Raw genomic sequence first — 25,399 nt, forward strand, 5'->3', positions numbered from 1 at the left:
TGGAGATCATTTGATTACCAGCGAAAGAGCAAGCGGCGCAGCGAACGACGAGATGTGTTGGTTGTGGAGGGGAGTAGCTGTGTGTAGCATAGCTCTGAGTTAGTATTTATTATCTACGATATCAGTGGTTGTCTTTTTTTTATTTTTTGCAGCTGCTAAGCACGGACAGGTTTACCCAATACATGTCTATGCCGATAGACCTACCAGTTGGCCGAATCTTGAAAATCTACTGCTACATATTACATTGCGTTTGCAGCGTTGCTACACACCCGTCTGCCTGCCAATTTGAAGTCGTGGAAGCCCAACTCCGAACTGTCTATTTTGAAAAGTAGAACAGTAATGCTTGGCCACGGGTCATGGCGCAGTACATGGTTGTCAGTCGGTCGGTCCGTTTGGCTCTCTGGCTTGGCCTGCACGGCGTTGCACTACACTAAGCTGATCTGTGCTGCTGGAGTCTTTTTGAAGGAGCATTTATATGGCGCTTTTGGCCTTGTCCTATACATTGCCAGTGTCAGGCCGCTTGCTTTGTGCGGAGCGGTTGCAAGTGCTGCCAGCAAGTTGATGGAGATGTTAGAAATGTTAGTTGGCCGTGGCGGCAATTCGATTTTTTACTAAGCTGAAGTGACATTAATTTATGTTAAAAGGAAATTCTTTACTTTTACTGCGCACAGGCCAAATAAACACATACATTGGCAGATACGCATAAAAATGCTTACACTTGCAAGAAGTTGAATATATATTGATCCAGAGCTTTTAAATTGGCTCCGGTTGTTGACTAAAAGGCAAAGAGGTGTCGTCGGCAGAGAACATTTTGTGTACCAGATTAACTTCTAAAAGACTAACTCTCTGTATTTTAATTCGGCAACGTCTTAGTATGTGACATATAGGCGTTAAAGGTATTTGTGTCGGCCAACAAACAGATTGATCCTATTTCAAGAGGCCTCAGTAACTAATGTATATAATGGAAGGTCCTATTGTATTTTAGAGCCGCCTTGCTGAAGTTTTCTTGAGAACCGCTTTAGAGTAGACAGTAATATATTATTTAATTTTCTTTTGCCGATTATTCTGCGAAGATTTGTTTATTTTGAGTATTTTTGAATGCTGTTATCAACCACGGACAGGCTGAAAGAAGCTTAAAATGAAGAATTCTTGGTTTTGACCGTTGACTGAAAACTACTTCTCAATAACCGTCCAGTGCTTTGAGTTTCTTTAAGGAGTTTTCAAAAAGTTTAGTGAACGTATAGTAAGTCTTGTTTCTCAAGTACACTGTTCATTTGGGTATTGCTGGTGGCGAAATACATATATATGCAAGAGGGTTTAGTTCGATTCACTAAGGCTAAATTTGATACCGGTTTCGAGAGAATCGAATGACTCTGTTAAAATGGTTACGAATTCGGTAAAAATAATTTTTCATAAGTAAGAAGTAAATGGACATGTTGTCACTACCTTGAAGGAGTGGAATGAATTAAAATCCTATATGGATATTTGTGAAGGCAGGGAATAATCCATTCTTTCAATGTACGTCTATATTCAAATACTTCTAAAAAGTTAATGCGTGTAAGTTGAATTATATATTTCTAACCGATTAGTTTGGAATGAGATTAACACTCTCGGGTTTGTGTATTTAAATTCGGACTTCGAAAATGATTTAGCTTTCTATTTGAGGACTTTACCTGCTCTTAATCGGGTACTTTTCAGATTGAAGGATATGCAATTAATAAAAATAAATTGTTACGGAGTGGTTTCATAATATTTTGGTGGTGTCAAATCCTTTAACGGCCTCAACCTCATAAATATTAATTAACTAAGTCTTAATTCGCGTTCACCCACCTGTTATGGCGTTCACTTGGAAACTCGTATTGGACGGTATCAAGCTGTAGCGTATCTCCGCATTCTCGCCAACATCCAGGTCGGTGGCGCCCACTACACCAACCAGCGCGCCACGTCGCATATTCTCCTCGATTACAAACTCATACGCCGCGCTCAGGAAGTGCGGATCATTGTCGTTGGCGTCTAACACCTCGACGATGACACGTGCGCGTGCATGTGCAGCCGGTGTGCCATTATCGCTGGCCATAATGGTGAGCTCGTAGCGGTCGCGTGATTCACGGTCCAAGGTGCCGCGCAAATACAACCAACCGCTGTTGGGAAAGATGCCAAACAGTTGCGCCAACTCGGCGTCGGCGGCCGAAAGTGTTTGCTTGATAGCGCCACTGGGGTGTAGCAAAGTCGGTGTTGCCAGTTTGCCACCAGCATTGAGTGTCACCGTGCCGTTAGCACTGCTCACCAAGCGGTAGGTGATGCGCGCATTGTTGCCGGTGTCCAGATCGATGGCTGTCACTTGCAGGATCTGTAAAAAGAGAACAAACGGAGTATGAGCATTTTGATTGTTAATTAGTCGTGGGCAACAGAGCTTAAGCTAGTTGTGTGGGACAGTGCGATTTTCAAGTGATTTGCAGACTTTCACTGTGCTGTTGGTATATGCAAATTGTTTGCTTTATACAGTTTTTGCTGTGGTGCATGTTTGTATGTTTTTGATGTTGTAGCCGCTGCACAGTTACAATAGCATTTTAAGTAATTGTAGTTGCAGTAACTTTTTTGTGCCATGATTATTTGGGGTTGTTGCTGGTACTTTAAATCACAATTAACCCATTGACCGCAGCGGCGCGGCTCCCATGCTACCCATTGGTTGTTGCTTTTGTTATACATAGTTGTTGTCGCTGCCATTTGTGTGGCAAGCTGGCAGTCGCTTGTTGCCGCTGTTGCACGATAAAAATCGTGTCTCTAACTGCTATGTGATTTTCGGTGAGATCGCAGGCGATTTGCTCGCTCGTGAATGTGGCCCGTTTTGTGTATTGCCGTTTAGTATGTTACAGCTGTGGCAGTGTGTTGCTTGTTTGTTTGGCGGCCGGTCACAGTGAAAATGCGATCTGTTTATATTGCATAAACACAAATACTTATTTACGTAAATTTGGTAGCTTTGGTGGGTGTTTGCTGTTGCTGCAACAATGTCGCTTTGTTGCCGACGTGAAATGACCAAAATTAGGTGGCCGAAGAAAGTTGGTTGACTATCTCTAATAAGGCTAAGTATATTTGTAAATATGTACCGGCAATTGAGGTTAACTTTCGAGTGCGCCTCGCGGTAAATTGGAAGTTAAGGTATTTAACGAAATTTCAAAAAAAAAATGCATGCAAACACATACAACATAGCAATGCTAGTAGCAGTGCGTGCATCTTTTTGCATACTTTTCTTGCGGCGCCATTTGCATAAATGCAAATAAGTCTTTGCGCATGCGAATCTCTTTCGCCTTCGACTCGACGCTTATACATAAAAACGCATTACTGTAACGTGAATCACAATTTACAAAAGACGGGAACTGCTTTATTTTGGTAGGCCTTTAAGTCATCCAAATACTTTATTTTATTCTTAGCGGCCAAACATTTGCGGTGACATTTATTTGCAGCAAACTTCGATTTGCTGTGTCTATAAAAGCTCAATTGGCATTCACATTGCACATAAATTACTCAAAGTTTGTCTGAAGTGCCATTGATGGACTTGAAAATGCGATAATCTGCTTCTTTGTTTTTGCATATGAATTAAAGTTTTGCAATTTTTGTGTGTATATAATGCCATTTCAGGATTCAAGCTTGACTAGAACCTTTTCTTCCTCGTCTGCTTGGACTTTAAGAGAATTATTTGTACATTCACAACATTTTATATGTTGCCAGGCATATCATTTTAATCAAAATATAAAAAAGGTTGTTTTGTGTTAAAAAATGTATATTAATTTAAATGCAACCTTTTGCGGGCAGACGTTCTTGTGACTTCCTTTTTTAATCAGCATACCCAATACACGTCACTCATTTCATTTAAGTCAGACGATATACAAATACTTTGGTTCTTGTGGCTTTCTCCAGAAAAGAGTTTCAATAAGAATTAGAAAGGTAGAATGTTGTTACTAAACCTTAACGTTTTTTTTGCCATTTCTGTCGTCATGTCTTCACCTTCTTACAGAAGCTTTAATTTTGTTTAGCATTTGGAATCTGATATGATAATCTGATTATTAAGATTGGTTGCATTATTCTTGAATAGGGAATCAATGTTGATTGTAATGTGTAATAAGAGTTTGAAGTCCAGTATATTGTCAAAATTCAAATGTGTAATAAAAATTATAACCTCACTTTTAATATAAAATCTATCTTTCACTTGTTTGAAAAACTAATTGACCAAGAACCATTGGAGATAAAAAATTATTGAAAATTAACACATTTTTCTAGAAATATTTGCTAAAAAGTTCCGCAAACTTTCCTCAACCAGAATAGCATGCGGTTGTGCAGCCGAAGCATTGACAGTTGAAGGATGATTTTCCAGATACACAAAACTAGTTCGACAAATGCGAAACTATTTGAAAAGAAGGACAAGTTTTCTGCAAAAGCATGCGCATGCGTCGAGATAGCTGAATTTCGTTCGTTCGGCTAAAAGTTGCATATAAAGTAATGTTTATCCATGAAAATGTTTTATAGCTTTGTCCATTCTGCCGAACATACATGCATACACGTCTACACACAAGCATATTGGCAGGAAGCACGAGTGCTTACCGAGTGGTAGCGAAACTCGCGTGACTTCTAGCGGCGGTTAATCGAATTAATGCAAGTTTATATACATATGTGGAAATTAGCATAGCTGTCAATGCGTGCTACTAATGCCCACACTTAACAGATGCTGCATAGCAAAATAATCGCCTACCCGAGCATGCGCATAAGGCACACACACATACGCTTCGTCCTCAGCTTTTTGCTTACCTGTGAATTAATCGGCAACGATTCCAACACCTTCACTGAGTAGTCGTTGCGCTCGAACATTGGCGGATTATCGTTGACATCCTGCACCTCCACCAGTATGGTGAGGTTGGACGATAAGGGTGGCTCACCGCCGTCCGTAGCCGTCACTATCAGTGCATGACGTTGTGTCGTCTCGTAGTCCAGGTGTCGTGACAGCGTTAGGTGGCCCGAGCGTGCATCGATTGCGAAAACATTCTGTTCGGCAACTACAGTGGTCATACGGTTCACGCCAGCGGAGATGCCCGTCGTCGCGGCAGCCATATGCGCGTTGTTGAGCGTGGCAATACCAGCAGCATATGCGGTGGTACCTGTGGCCGCTAGACGATTGCGTATTGCCAACGCTCCCGTTGGTGCACCAGCAAAAGTGTTTAACGTTGGACGAGCCAATTGTACGGCATTGCTTGTATTACCGAGATATTGTTGTTGTTGTTGTTCGGCTGATTGATATTGATCGGCAGAAATCATATGCAGCGTATAGGTGATCTCACCACTTTTGCCAGAGTCTTTGTCGTGCGCATGCGCTGCATAGAGTGCTGTGTCGAGATCGGCATTTTCCGGAACGGAAATGCGTACCAAGTTCGTTTCGAATTCTGGTGCATTATCGTTGACGTCCTCGATATCGATATTGACCTGGGGAGAGAATTTAGAGGTGATGAAGGTCCTTAAACATAATTTTCAAAGTATTTTCCCTTTACACCCATTCTTGAAACTTCAAAGCTAAATTTTTTTGGTATTTCCAAATTTGGTTTTTCGAAGTTGAATCTTATTTCCTATTCATTGTTGTCATGCAATTTGCTCTTTTTGATAGACATTCCCATTTTAGTACTCACCTGAGTATGCCCGTAAGCTGGTGGATCACCGCTCATTGCTTGTATGTTAAGTAAAATTTGTGGTTTCGTTTCATGATCCAGAGGATTAACTATACGTATATTGCCCGTTATGGCGTCAATGCTGAAGTAACCTTCTGGATCGCCCGAATAAATTGAATAGCGAACGCCATTACGATTGACTGTGAAGATAGATAGGAAGATGTGAATTATACAAAAAAAAAAAATTTAAAGGAAATGTAGTGTGGAACTTAATGTTTCAATATTTCCTGTGTAACTAGTTTGTATAATATCTATTGTTATCGTAGATATGTACGAGTATTAATAACTAAACTCAGAGCATGCTTCAAATTAGCCTCTGGAAGGGACCTAGAAACAACCTAAAAGCTTTTATCTGTATAGAACATTTATAGTTCTTTTAATAAACGTTGACTCTTATTCTATAAGCACGCATACCAAGCTATAAGGGTTACCATTTGCAATTGATGTTATCCATCGAAAATCGCTTTAATGTTTTTCTAATATTCTCCATTAAGACCAATAGTTGAAGCACTTTTGCTACTCTGATTGAGCTGTCTCCAAAACATGCGTTCTGAACGCATGGAAATAATTGGAAGTCATTCGGTGCCAAGGCAAGACTGCACGGCGGATGACTCATCAAATCAAAACGAAGTTATTTAAGTGGACATGTGAAAGCTCAAATTGTCGTGGTGAAGAGCGATCCCCATTCGGCGGTTGGTTTTTGATTTCTTAAGTTGTTGTATTTGACTCATCTTGAAATATCCACACAATCGACTGCTGCATACTTTCGGGCTCACACGCATAAGTCCACGATTCATCACCTGTCACGTTGTCACAGACGTGTTTCGAAGCACCGTTATCGTGTCTTTTTTTACATTTCTCTCGGTCAATCGACACTAATGCGTATATATAGTTTCCTCAATCTCACTATACGTCACATGACGATCTATTCATCTTGAAGTAATACATATACGACCTCGATTGAATTCAAAATACCCTCGGTAAACACTGGTCCTTGATGGGGCTTCATCGCCAAAAATTTAATTAAGTTCATCGATGCACTGTTGCTGAGATAATCCACGTCGAAAGAGTAATTCCATTTTTTGGCCGAGATGAATATTGTAAGTAAGTGCTAACAATACAAACAGCCTTCTGAATGTCAAAACATTTTGAGAATGTATAACATCAAAAGTGTCAACCTTTACGATAAAGTTTTGAGTTTAAGCATACGTAGAAGTCAAGTATAAATCATGGTGACAATCATGTTATAATTGATATTCAATGTTATCTAATACAATTAATTTTACTTTAAATGCTCTGTCAACCAAACCAAATCAAAAAATTCTTTACAATAACTAGAGAGACTAGATCTGAACAAGTTTATCAGAGGTTGATAGCGGTCTCATATTGATCGTTCCGACAAATGTGCGGCTTCTTGGTGTGAAAAGACGGGTGCAAAATTTCAAATCGATATATCAACTCTGCTCTCATGCTTATAATTTATTTACATACCGGGTATCCCAGAATTAAAGCAAGATTGGAATTTGCCGCCATTTCAATTAATCTCCTCACAGTTGACGAAGTTAAAACACTATTCCGGCTATACTATATTTTGAATGCAGTTTTTGAACTGCGGCCGCCAATCTTTCATTATTTTCGAAACATTGTTTAATCATGAAAACACTTTGGTCTATCCTGTAACGCTCCATTTTTACTAAGTCTACTGTAGTACATAATGGCGGTTTTACTTTAGAGGGTCTCCGACGTTTCCTCTTGGGTGTTACAAACTTAATTCACCGTGTTCAGTGTATAAAAACTCGAGTGGATTAACAAAATTTCCCAAATTTAAAAAAAAAAAAACGAAAATTTAAGAAATGTGGAAAATTAAAACTGAAGTAAAGCAGTAGGCAAATTCACACTCCGTTATTTGCCTTCTTTATATTTTGTTCCACAAAAGTATTATTCATTTTTGCATACGTCACAAAGCCCCATAAATGAGTCAACTTTCAAAGATTTCGGAAACGCAACAACGGCTAAACGAGTGAAGTGAGAAGGTAGTTGAGTTTGTCTGGCCTTTTGTACTTGATGTGATAGCTCTTCACGATGATGACGTTGTTGAAGTTTATGGGTGCAGATTTTTGTTGAAATCTATGTGTTTTTCAACGCGGCTTCATCACAGCCCAAAAGTTTAGTGCCATAATATGCGCAAAAGAATGGCAAAATAACGAGGTGCCGAATGCCAGACCATGTATGCCTGCGTATATATGTCAGCGCTTGCAACACACATGAGTTGCAAATGTATTTGATTTAATACAAATAAGTGCGCCTTCAACATTTTCAGAACTGCCAACTCAGCTTATTTAAATGTGAGCGGCATTATTTTTGAGAATTTTTGGTTTTTTCAGACGAAGTATACTACCTTTCTTCAGAGGAGCAGGGCTTTAAAACAGGTAAATGTGCAACAAACAAAAGCTAAATGAAGCGGAGAAGCGTACACGAAAAAATATACTGCCGAGCTGTCCATCACAAGCGCAGTCATTTATTTCCAAATCAGTGAACATTGTGTGCGCTAAATTTTGCATATTTTCGGATAATATATGTATATATGAAACAGTATCTCATACATTTTCATAAAATTTTTGCATATTTCTTCTCGGTTTTTTTGGCGCTTCTTTAAGTTTGAGCTGCAACCCTAGTACAACAAAAGACTTAAGCAATCGCGTAAAACCTTACCTGCATCACTGCTGGTGGCCATCACCGAACCAACTACTGTGCCACCCGGCACATCCTCCTTCACATGATAACTGTAGCGCGGCTTCTCGAAGATCGGCGGCCGCTGTGTAGCATCAATGATGCTCAAAAAGACCAATGCATCCGACGAGCTGCGCATGCCGCCACCATCACTGGCGCTTATATTCAACACATGCACCGGCTGCGTTCGCACCGACAACATATTCGGGCGATTGATGAAAATTTCACCATTCGTGCGATCAATGCGAAATACGCCCGCATCATTGCCGGCTACAATGCGATAGGTCACCGCGCCGAAACGGCCCGCATCGGCATCGGTAGCAACGACGGCAACAATGGGTGCGGTCGCGGCGCTGGCGCTAGCCGTTTCGCGCAATGATACATTGTACTCGCGAGGATAGAAAACTGGGCGATTGTCATTGACATCGGTGAGCTGGATCTTGATGCGCGCTATGGTGCTCAAGCCACCTGTAGGTGAGAGGAGAAAAATAAAAGTGGCAAATATAAGAAAAAAGGGCAGTTTTTATTAGAAAATAAATTTTTAACATTTCTGGCGCACTTACCTCTATCGGTTGCTATCACCGGAAACTCATAAGAGTTACGTTTCTCGTAGTCCAACTCGCTGGCTATGCATATTTCACCCGTCGCAGAGCGTACCTCGAATTCGGCGAGCTGTTTGATACCATCGCCTAGCGTATAATTGACCATTGCATTAACACCGCAATCTGGGTCGCTGGCCGACACCTGCAAGTGGAATAAAAAATGTTAGAGAATTAATGGAGGTGAGATTAGACTAGTCGGCTTTGTTGCTGTTACTCAGACGTGTACCGAGTTAAGAAAATAATGTTAATTTGCAATCAACTATAATAATTGGAAAATATAATGGTAAAAACTGTGTATATGCCTTCCAACAACAACAAAAATAAATACTATAATAAACACATTACACTTGTATATGGCATGAGTACGGCAGCGCGCTAGACAAAGTCGCGCCAGTCACTCGGACGCGCATGTGGGATAATTGACTGCGAACATGGGCACACACATACTCCTATACACAAGTAAATAATATTTCTATTACATGATATATATATCATATACATATGTATGTATATATACGTGAGCTGCCACTAATCCGCCGTTAATTGAAAGTATTGAACTGATCGCCACTCACGTAAACGTGTCTTTCCTTATGTGCACTTTTATAAGCAATTGTGCCTGTGACTCTGGTGACCACCGCTTGCCTTACCTCACTTCATATTTTGCAGTCTTTTGCATTGTGGCGCAAAGCGGATATGGCATAAAATTAGTTGACTGATCATATCTATGTTGAGTAGCTGGGGCGATTGATTTAAATATGTATCTGCATGATCTCAGCCACAAAGAATGCCGCAAATATGCAGATTTAAGTATGACGTGAATAAAAATTTTAATTTGTTTATGATATCTTTTAGTTTTAATGAAAACTGTTGAGCTTTTGTGTTTGCTATATATGCATATGCCTGCAAATTATTAATAGACACCTTTGGTTAAGGGGGTATTCTAGTCTAGAAATGCTATTTAACGACATTTTTTAAAGTCCAATAAAAAAAAAACTAAGAACATTTTTACTATCCAATTTTTTGTCAGATATTTATTGATATTTTAATAATACAAAAAAAAATATAAAAAAAATGTTGTGATAATTTGATTAATGCGGCGTGGTGGCGTGGCGGGGGTTGAAAATAAGGGTGCGCCCTTCCTGACACGATTCCAACACTTTGGGTGATCGGAAAAAAAAAGAAAAAAAATTTTAATCAGTACAAATGCCGCTATCGTCTGAACTAGGATAAATAAAAAAAAATTCCAGTAAATGGCGACTGTTTGAATTTTTTGCCCGTTTTTTGGCAAAGATCAAAATTTTTTAAAAATAGTAAAAATCAATATTTTTTAATAATCCTAGTTCCAACCATAGAGAGATATATAAAGGAGGTCCACACCAAATTTCAAGTTAATCGGTTCATTAGAACTTGAGAAATCATGTCAGAAGTGTTGAAAATAGTAGTTTCGAGAAAAACGCGATTAAAATTTTGCGTTATACGATATTCGCTCAACCGTTATACGAATATTCGCTCACTAAAATGGCTATAACTTTGAAAATAATTTGAGTTTTGACAAAACCTTTTTGGGAGATATTTTTGAATATCAAAACTATCGAAAAAGGAAAAAAAGAAATTTCGATTTTTTCAAATTTCTAGACTAGAATACCCCCTTAACAGTTAGTCAAAATTCTCCACTTATTTTGTATAACGGTATTTCAAATTATTTACCTTATGAACCATATAACGATTAAATCATACTAATAAGACAAATCACTTGCAAATTAAGGAGTAATTAACTATCTTAAACTGTGGAAGAAAAATTTACTAAAATAAAGAAAGATATAAAGATATACTGTACAACACTCGGCTGGCTGCTGCAGCATACAAATTTAAAATATTACAAATACAAATAATATAGGATTGATTTTGAAATGGTATAATTGACTAAACATTTACTTACGACTCAAGCTTTGGAATTAAATATGTTTAGCACAATGCAATAAGTAATATTTTGTAACTGTCTCATAAAATTTTGAATTCTCAAAAAACATATATTATTCTTCAAAAAAGCTGAAATTTCAGAGAAATCAAGGGGAAAATATTATAATATATTGTTATTTGGAGTAGAGCATAATTTAAAATTTAAACAAGTAAGGAAGGGCTAAGTTCGGGTGTCACCGTACATTTTATACTCTCGCATGATAAAGGGATAATCGAGATTTCATTATCCGGGAGATTTACCGATATCGGTGAAAAATTAGGTTAGGTTAGGTTAGGCACTGAGTTCTTCGTGTTCGATATCAGGGACCTTGAAAAGTTATAGTCCGATCACGACAATTTTTCCACAAGGGATACCTCTGCTCAAATGCAGTATTTGTATAAAGTTTCATTCCGCTATCATCATTGGTTCCTAATGTATATATTATACAGAGAAGGCATCATATGGAATTCAAAAGAGCGTTATATTGGAAGAAGGCGTGGTTGTGAACCGATTTCATCCATATTTCGTACATGTCATCAGGGTGTTAAGAAAATATTATATGCCGAATTTCATTGAAATCGGTAGAGTAGTTCCTGAGATATGGTTTTTGGTCCATAAGTGGACGACGCCACGCCCATTTTCAATTTTAAAAAAAAGCCTGGGTGCAGCTTCCTTCTGCCATTTCTTCCGTAAAATTTAGTGTTTCTGACGTTTTTTGTTAGTCGGTTAACGCACTTTTAGTGATTTTCAACATAACCTTTGTATGGGAGGTGGGCGTGGTTTTATCCGATTTCTTCCATTTTTGAACTGTATATGGAAATGCCTGAAGGAAACGACTCTATAGAGTTTGGTTGACATAGTTATAGTAGTTTCGGAGATATATATACACCTTGCACGGACGGACGGACGGACAGACGGACGGACGGACAGAGGGACGGACGGACAGACAGACATCCGGATTTCAACTTTACTCGTCACCCTGATCACTTTGGTATATATAACCCTATATCTGACTCTTTTAGATTTAGGACTTACAAACAACCGTTATGTGAACAAAACTATAATACTCTCTTTAGCAACTTTGTTGCGAGAGTATAAAAATTTACAAAGTGTAAAGTTACGCTAAGGACTTTGAGAAAACCTTCTGGAATGTATGCGGAAATATGATATTGAGTTGCCAACTTTATTAAAAAGTTAGTAGCTGATATAACCTAAAAACCTATGTTGAACATAAACTTACGCTGCTGAAACTGCCCTTAAAATTATTGAAATGTTTTCTATTCCTTTCCACATATGTAGTGGATCAATTTTGATTATTTTAAACTTCTTAAATTAATTGTATTAAAAACAAAATCTGTGATTCTAAAATATAATACAAGTCCGTCAGTAATCATCAAATATAGGTAAATAGTTTCTCAGTTATATTATGAAAAATAGGCAACCCTTTTGTACCAGCTTAAACATTTCAGTCAGAGAGCTATATAGACCAAACTTACAAGAGCTTTAAACGCTCACCAAAGTCCTTAAGTAATTAAGCACTTAAGCATTATGGCGTTTTCGCACATACGCTCTTTGCGCATGTATAAGAGCACCGCGCATAAACGGCTTAAACTTTCAACTGCAAATCCCACCACAAACCGTTAAACTCATCTGTCTTCCGTGGCAAAGCTCCAATTTTTCCATGTCGTCTTTGTAAATTTGCCATTGTCGCTTTCGCCACGCTCGCGCGTGTGTGTGTGTGTGAGCTGCTGTATTGTCGTTGTGTCCTTTTACCACCTTCATCATAAATCATTGTAATGACTTTGCTGCGGCTGGTGCAGCGAAACTGAGAGAAAAACAAAAAGGCGCACGCAACAAAAAACAATTGCGTATGCAACGCAAAGCCAACAACAACCAGGCTGAAGCGCGAGCACACCAAGGCACCAAGGACTTCCGGATGTGTGGCACTGTGTGCGCGTTATTTATTTCACATTTAATCCAATTAAGTTGCTAGCAAGGCATTCTTGCTTTGCGAACATTCGGCGGCCACAGCGGCGATTAACGGCCCAACTTAAACTTATTGCAACAACAATAAGGTGAGTATAACTCAAATGCGTTTGCGTTTGTCTGGGCTGCAAATGAGCAGTGCGGAATTTTCGGCAAATCATTTAGAAGCCGAATGAAGGAATAGTTGAGCCAAATTGCCAACCATTTTTGGGATGTTTAAAGTAATTGCCAGCGGCCTAAATGGAGAAATTAATCTCGCAAATATTTGGCGATAAAAAATCTCTTTGTTCTTCATCTGTGCCGTTTCTTGCGTTAGACTGCAGTGTTGCGGAGTTAACGGTATATACGGTCATGCACTTCATATATTGAGAAACAAAAGCACTAGTTTCACACATTCATTCATATACGAGGGCTGTCCGATAAATAACCGACCTAACCATGATGCACGCGACTTTTTCAAATTTTTTTTTTTTATATTTCTACATAGTCTCCTTGTAATTCCACACACTTCTCCCAGCGATGCTCCCATCTCTGCAACCCTTCCAAATAGTACTTGGCGTCTTTGTCTGCAAAATACGAGTTCACGAAAGAGATTGCCTCCTCATTTGACGAAAATCTCTGGCAGCCGAGCGCAGTTTTAAGTCGAGGAAACAAAAAAAAGTCGCTTGGTGGTTGATCCGGTGAATAAGGTGGATGGTCAAGCAGTTCGAACCGCAATTCGTGGATTTTCGCCATGGCGACTGTTGAGGTGTGAGATGGTGCGTTGTCTTGGTGGAACAAGACTTTCTTTTTTTGCAAATGTGGCCGATTTTTCGAAATTTCTTCCTTTAGCTTGTCCAATAATGATGCGTAGTATGCTCCTGTTATAGTTTTTCCTTTTTCAAGATAGTCGATAAAAATAATTCCATGGCTGTCCCAAAAAACACTCTCCATCACACAGCTTTAGGTTTTTTTGGGGCTGGTTCCCCCTTTTCAATCCACTGTTTAGATTGGATTTTTATTTCGGGCGTATAATGATGAATCCAAGTTTCGTCTACAGTTATCAATCCGCGCCAAAACTCAGTCTTATTGTCTCTACACTGAGCCAACAGAGCGCTGGAAATGTTCATGCGCGCACGTTTGTGGTCTAGCGTAAGCAAACGCGGCACCCAACGCGCGGACAGCTTTCTCATGCCCAAACTTTAGCGATGTTATCGTTAGTGGTTACAGTTTTTGGACGCCCAGGACGTCATCTTCCAAGCTCCTGCGACCACGTTTAAATTCAGCTGCCCAAAATTTTACGGTGGTAAACGATGGTGCATAGTCACCATACACAGAGTCCAACTCATCTTTGATTTGTGAAGGCGTATTGCCTTTCAAAAATAAAAATTTAATTACAGCTCGATATTCAATTTTTTCCATTTTGGGGAAATCGCCGAAATAGACTCACAAAAACGACTGTCAACAGATAATTGCGCAAGATAAATTTCTGAAATTTTGGCGAGTAGCTATGTATTATAATATGCACAATTTGAAGTAGAAACTTTTTTTTCAGATGTGCCGCTAGCTTCACGGACGGTCGGTTATTTATCGGACAGCCCTCGTAATACAAGAAAAACAATAAATTCGGCAGTACCGAAGCTATAGAACCCTTTACACTTGCATTCCTTATAAAACTAACTATTAACCTAAACGTAAACTACCGGAAACCGTTTTTCTGGTTCTTTCTAACCTTTCAAGGTGACTTAATATAGAAAAAGATTGTAATGCCAACTATATGCTATAGTGGTCCGATCTAAATGATTTGATTGCATATGTCAATAAAATTCCCAAACAAGAACCAAAGTATGATCGATTAATTTTTATGACAGGTGTTTGCTTTAGATGTCCAATATAGGCGGTTTGAACAAATGAGCAACTCTTTTGGCATGACAGTGACGTTTCCAAAATTTCAAATCGATATCTCAAAAGCTGGATATCGCAATCCATATATTCTCCATGGGGTCTTGCAGGTTTTCTTTTGCATGCTACAAACTGTTCAGGGTATAACAAGTATGTATAATATATGTGCACAATTGAATGTGCTTCCATTTATTGGAGTTTCGCAAATAAATCATGCTAATAATTTAATCTTCCACATTCAGTCGAATATTGCCCACACTCTCACACACATGCCCATTTGCACGCACTTATGCAATAACTTGGTCCATAATTAAGATCCCAATATGCATGGCACCACACACACGAACGCTCAGCTGCATTGCCTGCATATTTCATGCTCATCACCTTTTATTTAAATATAATCTGTTTCTGCCGGAAATCGCAAAAGCGTTACAAATTGCAATTACCAGAATCGCAGGTCATTAACACATACGCAAAGAAGCACAAACACACATACATACGGTATAGTCCGTGTGTTAAATTTGTGCTGGCAAGTGTCCTTGCAATCCCATAGCAACAACAACAATAAAAATGCCTGGTATGCGCAGTATTCTTGCTGTAGCTACAGATTCTTACATACACACACATTTACTTTATATTTAATTGCTCCTGGTGTGCAGCCGCCTGAATGCACCACAATCGTGCGCAGCCCCGGGCATGCCGTCGAACTGGTGCACCGGCCGTTGTGCTGGTGCTGAATAAGAGATATGAATGCCTCGCTTATGCGGCCACGTCAAATGTTATCAAAAACGCTTGCTTGATAAGCTGTAGTCGAAGCAGCGGGAATAAAAGAAATAAAGACTCGGGTGCTCGAAAGACTTTGCGTATGCATATTTGTCTTGGTTATAGTGCATCACGCAAATATTTGTCGGATTTATAAGGATTATAACATTCCTTATATTTTAAAATCAAATACCTATATTTAGAAGTATGAATATTTTGATATTTTTCGATAAAAATTAAATTCGTATGTTTTTGAATATAAACTTAGAAGATCCACACTTAAATATTTAGGATTTCGTCGTCTCTTTTGACCCTAAACACTTTTGACGTTTGGTTTGGAGTATTTCCTCGAATTGAATTTCTGTATACTAAGGAATAATCGACAATATTATCGATACTTTTATCGAATGTTATTATCAGTAAATGTTACATTTGCTTGAAAAATTGTCAGAGCTTAAAAATTTCACGCTGTGTATATATTTTGGAGCAATACTGTCAATTTACTAAGAGTAAATTAAGGTTTAATTAAGATTTAAATTTTTCCATGCCTAGAATTATGTTAAGCCAATGTTTTTGAAGTTTTTAGAAAACTATCAGGAAACATTGTCCTTATTTTTACTCTATAAAAGTCATATAAAGGTTATATAGCTACAAAATCGAAAGCTATAACTTCTTAGCAAAACTGTATTCCCTATATTATGCAATATTTTCCGTTTGCCTCTTTAAAATATCTTTCAAAGTTAGGAGTTAAGATCTAGGTGGCTTATTTTATTCTGCAAAATATATTAGCCATATATTACAATAAACAACGAAACTTTTTTCTAGAGTTAAAAATATAGTTTTACTTCAATATTAAAGCAAGGTTTGTTCTTGTAAACTAGTTGCAAAATAATACTCGCTAAACAATAATCTTTAATATAATAATACAATCAGTTTTTTTTTTTCCGAGCTCATCGGTACAATTTAGGAAATAAACGACAAAATATGAATATGGCAGCGTGAACAAATATGTATATACTGCAGCCAAAATCTCTCAAACCATTGAGCAGAATTAAACTCTCCACTTACATATGTAGTTGATTAACAGTGGAGAAGACCAAAGTGATGCTAAATACCGACCCCACTTAACAGCGATTTGGCATATTACTTATCCCTAGCATATATAGACATATGCCAACATTGCTGCTGATTTGATACTTAAATATTGAAATCGTTTAATTTGTGTCCAACCATTGAAGCTTTTAACTAAAGAGACCATGTAGTCTAGCAACTAAGAAAACGTTTTTTCAAATTACTTTCAGTTTAGATGTTTAAAAAATATTTCCAATACTAATTTAAAATACTTATATTGCCAAATTAATTGTTTTAATTTTAGTTTTGTAGCAAACAAACCGGATTGGGCGGAGGCAAAATTTTTTATTTTTTGTGAAACAACATTTTTATGTGGTTATCACGAAATCTCAAGTCAGAATCAGTTTATTCCCTGGAAATCTGGCATGATTATTCTTTAACTATCTCACTATCGTTTGAAATGAAAATGCTTTTTTTTTAAATATTTTTTTAATTGTTGCAACATCTTGTTGGAATCAAACGTTATTGAAAGGGCAGTCTTGGCTAAAAAAACTCATGCAACCTCTTTAAATAACGGTGCCCATTGACAGTTACTGTTAAAACGTTTTCTTCAAAGAAGTATGCCCGTGAATACACCTTGAAGAAACTGTACACCACACAATGACTCTTTCTGGGTTCCGTCTACAGGAATTGCCTGAATCGACGTTGCAATAGCCGCGATTGATTCAAACAAGCGGATCTCGATGGTACGATCTCCTTACGATACTTCCAGATTCCCCAAGCATGTTTACCAACCTCAAATGGTCCATCTACTCGGGAGAGTGCCGCAAAAATCCCTTCTAAATTTCCTTTGGATGGAAATGACGAACTGAAAAGCACATACTGTCATACTATTGTCATGGATGGACCTCAAGGGCACTATTTGTGGGGAAAGGGCAGAATTGTAATCCGATGACATCCATTTTCCCGCTATGGATAGAGGGTTTCAATGTTATATGCTAAGTCTAAATTTGGCTATTGAAAGCCTATTATTATTTGGCTATTGTAAGCCTATTATAGGGTGGGTCCATTTTTTCAAATTTGTTTGGGCACAGGTGTCCCCTGGTACTGCATTTCCCTGACGAATAATATGTATATATTTGGCCCATTTTACTATTTCATAAAAATTTTTATAGATCAGCAATCTCTGAAAAATATTTTGCCTAGTTTGGAATAAAAAATTTTGCTCCAGTTTATTTCGAGATATACTCCACATGCGACGGACTTTAAAAACCACGAAAGAAGGCGAGTGAGAATGCCGAATTCGATGTGTTGCGGGTGTGTGCGTGTGTGTTGGCAGTTGACGCAATTCTGGTAATGAGACGTGCTAAATACACGGATACACACACACATATGTAAAAAATAAAAGGCAAATAAAAGGCAAAACAGCAGCGACCCACATGCAACACTTTAACAAGCACCAGCCAACAGTCAACAACCGACAACCGACAATCGACATGCGGCAACAACTGCAGTGTTGAAGTGTTAATCACATTTGTTTGGCGCTGATGAGCCAATGGCTTTGTTGTTGTGCTATTTTTTGAACGTTTTTTCTTTTGCTGTTGTGATTTCGCAGTGGCTGCCAAAAGCATTTGCTGATGATGTTGGCCGTCAAGTAACGCCGTTGCAGCGTTGCCGCCGCTGCGCCTTTTTTGGCTGTGGCTTGATTGCCATTGCTTGTTTTTGCAAAGTTGTTGCTAGTGTTTGTTGTTGTGTGTGTATTGTTGCATACCTTTTATGCTATCAATGTGTCGCTGCATTTACCCACTGCTTTTGCTTGTTTATTCGCATTTAATTTTTGCATTTGTCCACATTTCGCCCATATTTGCCTGTCGCAAACACACACACACGCACATGTCGCAAACCTAACCATGAATAAACTCACACATATACGCACATTCCTGTACATATTTACTTGCCTTCAGATGGCCACGCATGCGCACATTCTCGCATCAGTCGTGCTTGATGATCCTTACCGCTCCGCCTCCCCCTACACTTTTCTGCACTGGAACGCAGCGCTGCCGCTTGTCTTAGTCATTGCGCGGCTGCCAGCATTAAATCATGCAATATTAGCGCAAGTGTTGCAACAACTTGACAGCAACACCGATAGTGACACTTTTACAGTTTCACAGCGCGTCATCGGGTGATTAATGATGAGAATTAAGCGCACAAAAAATTTCGCGCACAAATCATGGCGACCAAATCTGGCAAGAAACGTGCTGTCCGAAAGCGAGAAAAACGCCGAAGAATTGCAAGTTTCAAAGGAAAAATCAAATTAATAAACTGAAAGCAAGTTGTAAAAAAGAGTGTGTAGAATTTACAAAAATAGATTGTTGTACATCTTCATTGCAGCTTCATCGCTTTGGCGTCTCGGTGGGTGTGACACGTTTTCATTTGCATGTGTAGTAATTATGATTGCGCTCTCCTCACCATACATACATACATATGTGCGTGTATTTGTAGATGTACATGCATGCAAATTCAAAGGAAAAATAATGTTGGAAAAAGCGAGTTAAAAAAAATTATAATAATGCCACAAAATGTTGCCGGCTGCCTGCAAGCAATTTGGCTACTGCCTTTACTGGCAATTTAAATGTTACCAAACATAATTGACTTAAATTGCTATTGACAGCTCAATTTTTTCGATTTCGAACCCTTGCGGCAATGGCGTTTTTGCGTTGCGCGTAATTTTCATGTTACCAACTGATTTTCGATCTCGTTAGTCGGCAATGCAATTTTTGACAACACTCTCTCAGCACACGGGCGCGTTACAGCCGACATGCGAGCCCAAAAGGCAAAGGATGACTGCGCTGCGGTTGAAATGCAACACTAAAGGCGCAAATCGGCTAAGCGGTTAGAATGTGCTTACGTGCTGTTGTAGTTTTATAATATTCCTCACACGAAGTGGGCTAACCAATATTGTATTGGAAAATAATTTTATATAATTATTATAATTTTTGCTAAATGAATTTAAATCTCATGCGAGTTTTACTGTTTCGAAATTACTTATTGTTGCTGGGAATTTTAATGTAATTTTTAGTACATGCTGATCGTCTGTAATTACGAAGGCTACTGAGTCGCAACAAAGTGTAATTTGTATGAGAATATAGAGAGAAATGCAGTAAAAGACAAAGCAGTGTCAACAACTCTGCAGTAAATTAAGTTTTTAATGGATTGTAAAAAGTATGTTAAGAAATTGAAAAATAGCCATTATAGGTGTACCAGTTTGAAATGAGCGTTTTTTTGTGAAAATTAAAGACTAAGCTTGAATGGAATAGTAACAAATGTATTGAAAGTATTGACAATTGCTTTTTGCACATTTGGCTACCTTTCTGCAAATTTATGGATACTATGGTAATAGAAATGTTCGTCTTTTGAAGTAAACCAATCAGGCACCCAACTTTTGACTTCTGCGTAAGAATCGAAGTGCTGCTCAGCGGAGTGGTGTCCAATCGATGAATACAAATGGTAATCGGAAGGGCTCAAGTCTGGTGAATACGGAGGGTGGGGTAGTAGATCTCAGCCAAGTACTTTGATTGTATGATTTGAAGTGAAATTTTAAAATGTTTTATCGGTTTTCCAATTGTCTTTTATTCCGCAACTTTGGTTCTTCCCCATAGCTTCCAAACGGTCTGAAATTGTTTGTTGTGCAACATTTAACATGGCTGCCATTTACTTTTGACTCAAAAAATCATCTTCATTCAATATCGCTTGTGGTTATGGTTCGCCGTCTTCAAATGTGTTTGGTGTTTTCCACATTCTTCATTCCTCAATCAAAGTCATTACTTCTGAACCGTTCACACCGTCTTTTGCATGTTTCTTCTGATAGAGCATGATCATCATATGCCTCGGCAAACTCGACCTGCTCTCTTTCATCAAATGGAAACTAATTAATGCTTTCCGTATATCATCACTGTTTGGTTCCAAATTTTTCACTTTCAACACAACGAAAAAATGTGATGCTGTTCGTTCAATGACTATAAGGTTATTGAATGTGTTTGACAGATGTCATGTCAAACGAATAGAAAAAAATTAAGACTCGTTAAAAAGAAATGTTCCCTACCAACACATTTAACGCTCACTTAATACCGGTACATGTTCAGCACCAGAAACCTCTTTTTACCTATATTATGCATGGCTAATACCCCGTGTATAGCAGCTGTTAGGCAACCGTTCCCAAAGATCATGAAAACATAAAATTCTTGTGACTAAAGATGTATTAATTGTTTAACAATATATAATATTTTACAAAATTCATGTCTTCCAAGACATTCTCCGTGAAGAGTGAAATATATTTTTAAATTTTCTGTTCACACATATGTGCATAGTTTTATTTTACTTTAGTATAGCGGCTTCAATATATTGACCAAGAGACAGTGATTTAAAATACAAGGTAAAACTTATTGGATTAGATCGTCTTGGGGAAAGCCTAAAGTCATCTTTTGTTTTGATTTGCATTAGTGACGACAGCAAATATGTTAGCCATTAAATTGAGAGGGACACCAACAATTCAAAAAAAAAAAATTAGTATATCAGTTGAGAGCTTAGGAGAGTTTAACAAAAAATTTAACCTCAAATCCAGTTTGGCTCCGAGAACATCCAGCTTATACATAAGTATAAAACTAAAGGGCCTACTAGCAAGAACGACGTTATATGTATTAAAAGAAACACTCAAAAGTAGTTAAAATGGTAAACGTAAAGTTTTTTTGTTAGTATCAGATAAATTTATGCTTTTTATGAAATCAACGAGTCGCCAAAATTTGCATGAAATGTGCCCATGTTTAGACACGAAGTAGAGATCGTCCGCTTCGATCAGGAAAAAAGTCGGTCAACATTGTAACGGGTGATTTTTTTGAGGTTAGGATTTTCATGCATTAGTATTTGATAGATCACGTGGGATTTCAGACATGGTGTCAAAGAGAAAGATGCTCAGTATGCTTTGACATTTCATCATGAATAGACTTACTAACGAGCAACGCTTGCAAATCATTGAATTTTATTACCAAAATCAGTGTTCGGTTCGAAATGTGTTTCGCGCGCGTGTTTTGTTCAGCGATGAGGCTCATTTCTGGTTGAATGGCTACGTAAATAAGCAAAATTGCCGCATTTGGGGTGAAGAGCAACCAGAAGCCGTTCAAGAACTGCCCATGCATCCCGAAAAATGCACTGTTTGGTGTGGTTTGTACGCTGGTGGAATCATTGGACCGTATTTTTTCAAAGATGCTGTTGGACGCAACGTTACGGTGAATGGCGATCGCTATCGTTCGATGCTAACAAACTTTTTGTTGCCAAAAATGGAAGAACTGAACTTGGTTGACATGTGGTTTCAACAAGATGGCGCTACATGCCACACAGCTCGCGATTCTATGGCCATTTTGAGGGAAAACTTCGGACAACAATTCATCTCAAGAAATGGACCCGTAAGTTGGCCACCAAGATCATGCGATTTAACGCCTTTAGACTATTTTTTGTGGGGCTACGTCAAGTCTAAAGTCTACAGAAATAAGCCAGCAACTATTCCAGCTTTGGAAGACAACATTTCCGAAGAAATTCGGGCTATTCCGGCCGAAATGCTCGAAAAAGTTGCCCAAAATTGACTTTCCGAATGGACCACCTAAGACGCAGCCGCGGTCAACATTTAAATGAAATTATCTTCAAAAAGTAAATGTCATGAACCAATCTAACGTTTCAAATAAAGAACCGATGAGATTTTGCAAATTTTATGCGTTTTTTTTTTTTAAAGTTATCAAGCTCTTAAAAAATCACCCTTTATTATAACGCTCCTTACTGATAGTAACAGTAGTTGCTGCTTACCGCAGAAGGTGAATTTGCCTAATAATCTTGAACAATTTAAAAGCGTTGTACCAAAGGGAAACATGACATAATGAAATAGCAAAATTAGCTGAACGTGTCGACAAAATTTGGCATAAGCAGTGAAAATCACGTCATCCCTATTAGAAGACACTGTATTCAGATTAAAGCAAGATCAGATTTGACGGGGTGTGCGAGAAAAATAAAAAAAGCCTGATGCAATAGATTTATCTACATATGAGTAAGCACTGTTATAATCATACATATTAACCCCAAATCTTTATTCTCCCAAGCAATCAGTAACACCGTTAAGTTCATAAGCGCAAGAAGATTACAAGTCTCAGCTTATATAAAGGATATTAGCCACCGCGCAACATTTGCATGACTATGGCTCCACATGCGAGCGCTGCTAAGAAAAGCCAACCTACACACTCTTCACTTTGAGGTCACCTGCCATCGAACAATGAGGAGTCAGTTCAACGTGGCTTTAATTAAGAGTATGTTATGCAGCGAAGACAACGTAGGACAGCGATATCTTTGCAACACCATGAATCAAAAATGAACAGAAAAGTGAAGAGAGCAAAAAATAAATCGCAAAGCACTTCAACACACACTCACCTATGCAGACAAGCCCTTTGCTGTGGCGAGCAAGGCTGCTTGCCACTCGAATGGTTGTTGTTTTGGTTTTTTTTGCTTGTAAGAAATTGGTAATTCTTTTAATTCTTTTGTTCTCTTCCATTATACACAATCCTACTTAGCCCTGGTTGTCTTCTGAGCTTCGTTTACGTTTGCTCAACATTTTTGCTTCATTTTCGATTTGTGTCAGCCCTTCTCAACTGATTAGCAACGCTTTAACTGCGGCTGCAAGCAAAGACGCTGCCAGAAGTTTCACTCGAAGAAATGCAGGTTGTTGTCGGCTGTGTGCGGTAGCGTGTTGCTGTTGTTGTACATAGTTCACGATTCCATTTGGCGAGTGGGCGAATTGTGTTAAACGGTTTCGCCTTTCGCCAAGTTGCCGTTGCCATTGCCGAAACATCCGCGCGCAACATTTAAATGCTGTTGACAGATAAAATTTCCGACCGCCAGCAAAAAGCTTGTGTGGCGTTGACAAGCGTGCGGAAAGCAAGGAGCACACAGCAAATGTGGTGCTGGTGATGTTGATCGCCAACAATGCTTCATTATTGCTGTCAATGAGCTATTTGAATGTAATTTTTTTTCTGAAATTTTATTTCGCATTTTCTCCCTCTCCCCGCGCATTTAACCCGCTCTCTTGTCTGTGTGTCGCATTGCTTTTGTTGCAAGTGTCTGCCAGTGTTGGTGTAATGGTAAGCGCAATCAATAGCGATAAGGTGTTGCTGACAAAATTTACAAAATGCGTAATTAGCGCGAATTGTTGGACGTGTTTGTTGTTGCACGCATTTTTACTGATTTATTGGCAAGACAGAGGGTCGACATTTTCTGTGTACTTAGCCATCAGTGTGGTGGTTTACCTGTATATTTTTTTTTGCTTTAAGTCAGCATTAATTGCGTTTACAAGTAAATATATTTTTTATTTACACGAGTATTGTCTTTATTATCAAATATACAAAACCAGTTAAAGCATAATAAAATTGAAGCAAGTTTTTAGTGAACGTTAATTTTTCTGGAGCTGTAATATTGATCCGTATGGCATCTGGCTTTATAAAACATAAAAAGCAATCACTATTTATAAGGATGGGTTTTTGAAAACAATTGTTGTAGAAATTTGTCATAAATCTGAGTGTACCTCTTATATAAAGCTTATACAAGTATATATGTATAAGTATGTTGTGATAATTTCTAATGCCTTAACAGTTTGATGTATAGGGTGGGCCATATAAAATTTTAAATTTCGAAGATAGGGCGTAAAAGATTGCGTGTAGCGTTTGCTGTATGGCACGTAGCGCCGTCCTGCTAGAACCAAATATTGTCCAAGTCTTCCTCTTCAATTTGCTTGAAGAAAAATTCGGTTAACATTGCGCGATATCGCTCACCATTGATAGGTACGGTTCCTTCTTCATTTTCGAAGAAAAATGAGCCGATTATACCACCAGACCAAAATCCGCACCATACAGTGATTGGTGCTGGGTGCATTGGCTTCTCGACGATTACGTGCGGGTTTTCTGTGCCCCAAATGCGACAATTCTGCTTGTTAACGTAACCATCGAGGTGGAAATGAGCCCCGTCCGAAAAGATGATTTTTCGGTAAAATTGACCATCCTCGGTCAAACGATCTTCTGCCCAATCTGCGAACTGTAGAATAGTAAATAGCGACCCATTTCGAAATTTTTAGACTTTTTACTGAATATCTGTCACTTTCCGAATGGTATTTGACGTTTCCAATGTCGAAATATAAATAATTCACTTTTAAAACGTTAAATGGCTCACCCGTTATAAGGTCCAATAGGCAGGCTGTAAATTGTGTGTCCATGAAAAGATTCGGCTAGAACTGAATATCTACATTATGCGGTTAGTCCAAACCTGTAAATGCGTCTGTATGTGTCTGAATTTCACGGCTGTCAAACAGTTCAGTACGGAACATTTAGTCTTCTAATTGCCATAAGTTTTGGAACTTTCAAAATTTATTAATAAAAAATATCTTTATTTTTAATGCGGTGAAAAAACATTTCTGGTGCCAAAATAACAAATTTACACAGTTATGACAATAAAACTTTCTCACTTAAAAGCAAACACTGATTAAAATCTATCTATGTATGTACCTATACTCTTATCTATTTCATCCGGCTATCCTTTTACTCGTCAGTCTACATTTTTCAATATAAATGTTTCGACTGATTGAGAGCAAATATATATATGTTTATATATTT

At 38.3% G+C, this 25,399-nt stretch overlaps 1 protein-coding gene and 1 long non-coding RNA gene across 2 annotated transcripts in view; one reads left to right on the forward strand and one right to left on the reverse strand.

Moving 5' to 3' along the window:
- The window catches only part of LOC125775781 (uncharacterized), a 218,036-nt gene that overhangs the window by 148,130 nt on the left and 44,507 nt on the right, over window positions 1-25,399 (forward strand). The gene's annotated exons all lie outside the window — the stretch shown is intronic.
- Window positions 1-25,399, reverse strand: part of LOC105223592 (protein dachsous) — a 243,140-nt gene that overhangs the window by 32,526 nt on the left and 185,215 nt on the right. The window contains exons 3-7 of the mRNA XM_011201347.4: window positions 9,005-9,185; window positions 8,424-8,909; window positions 5,673-5,851; window positions 4,804-5,472; window positions 1,831-2,350 (exon numbers count right to left, since the gene is read on the reverse strand). Of these exons, the coding sequence (XP_011199649.3) occupies window positions 1,831-2,350; window positions 4,804-5,472; window positions 5,673-5,851; window positions 8,424-8,909; window positions 9,005-9,185 (2,035 nt within the window). The remainder of the gene's footprint in view (window positions 1-1,830; window positions 2,351-4,803; window positions 5,473-5,672; window positions 5,852-8,423; window positions 8,910-9,004; window positions 9,186-25,399) is intronic.

This window comes from Bactrocera dorsalis, chromosome 1 (assembly GCF_023373825.1).
Source record: "Bactrocera dorsalis isolate Fly_Bdor chromosome 1, ASM2337382v1, whole genome shotgun sequence".
Lineage (NCBI taxonomy): Eukaryota > Metazoa > Arthropoda > Insecta > Diptera > Tephritidae > Bactrocera > Bactrocera dorsalis.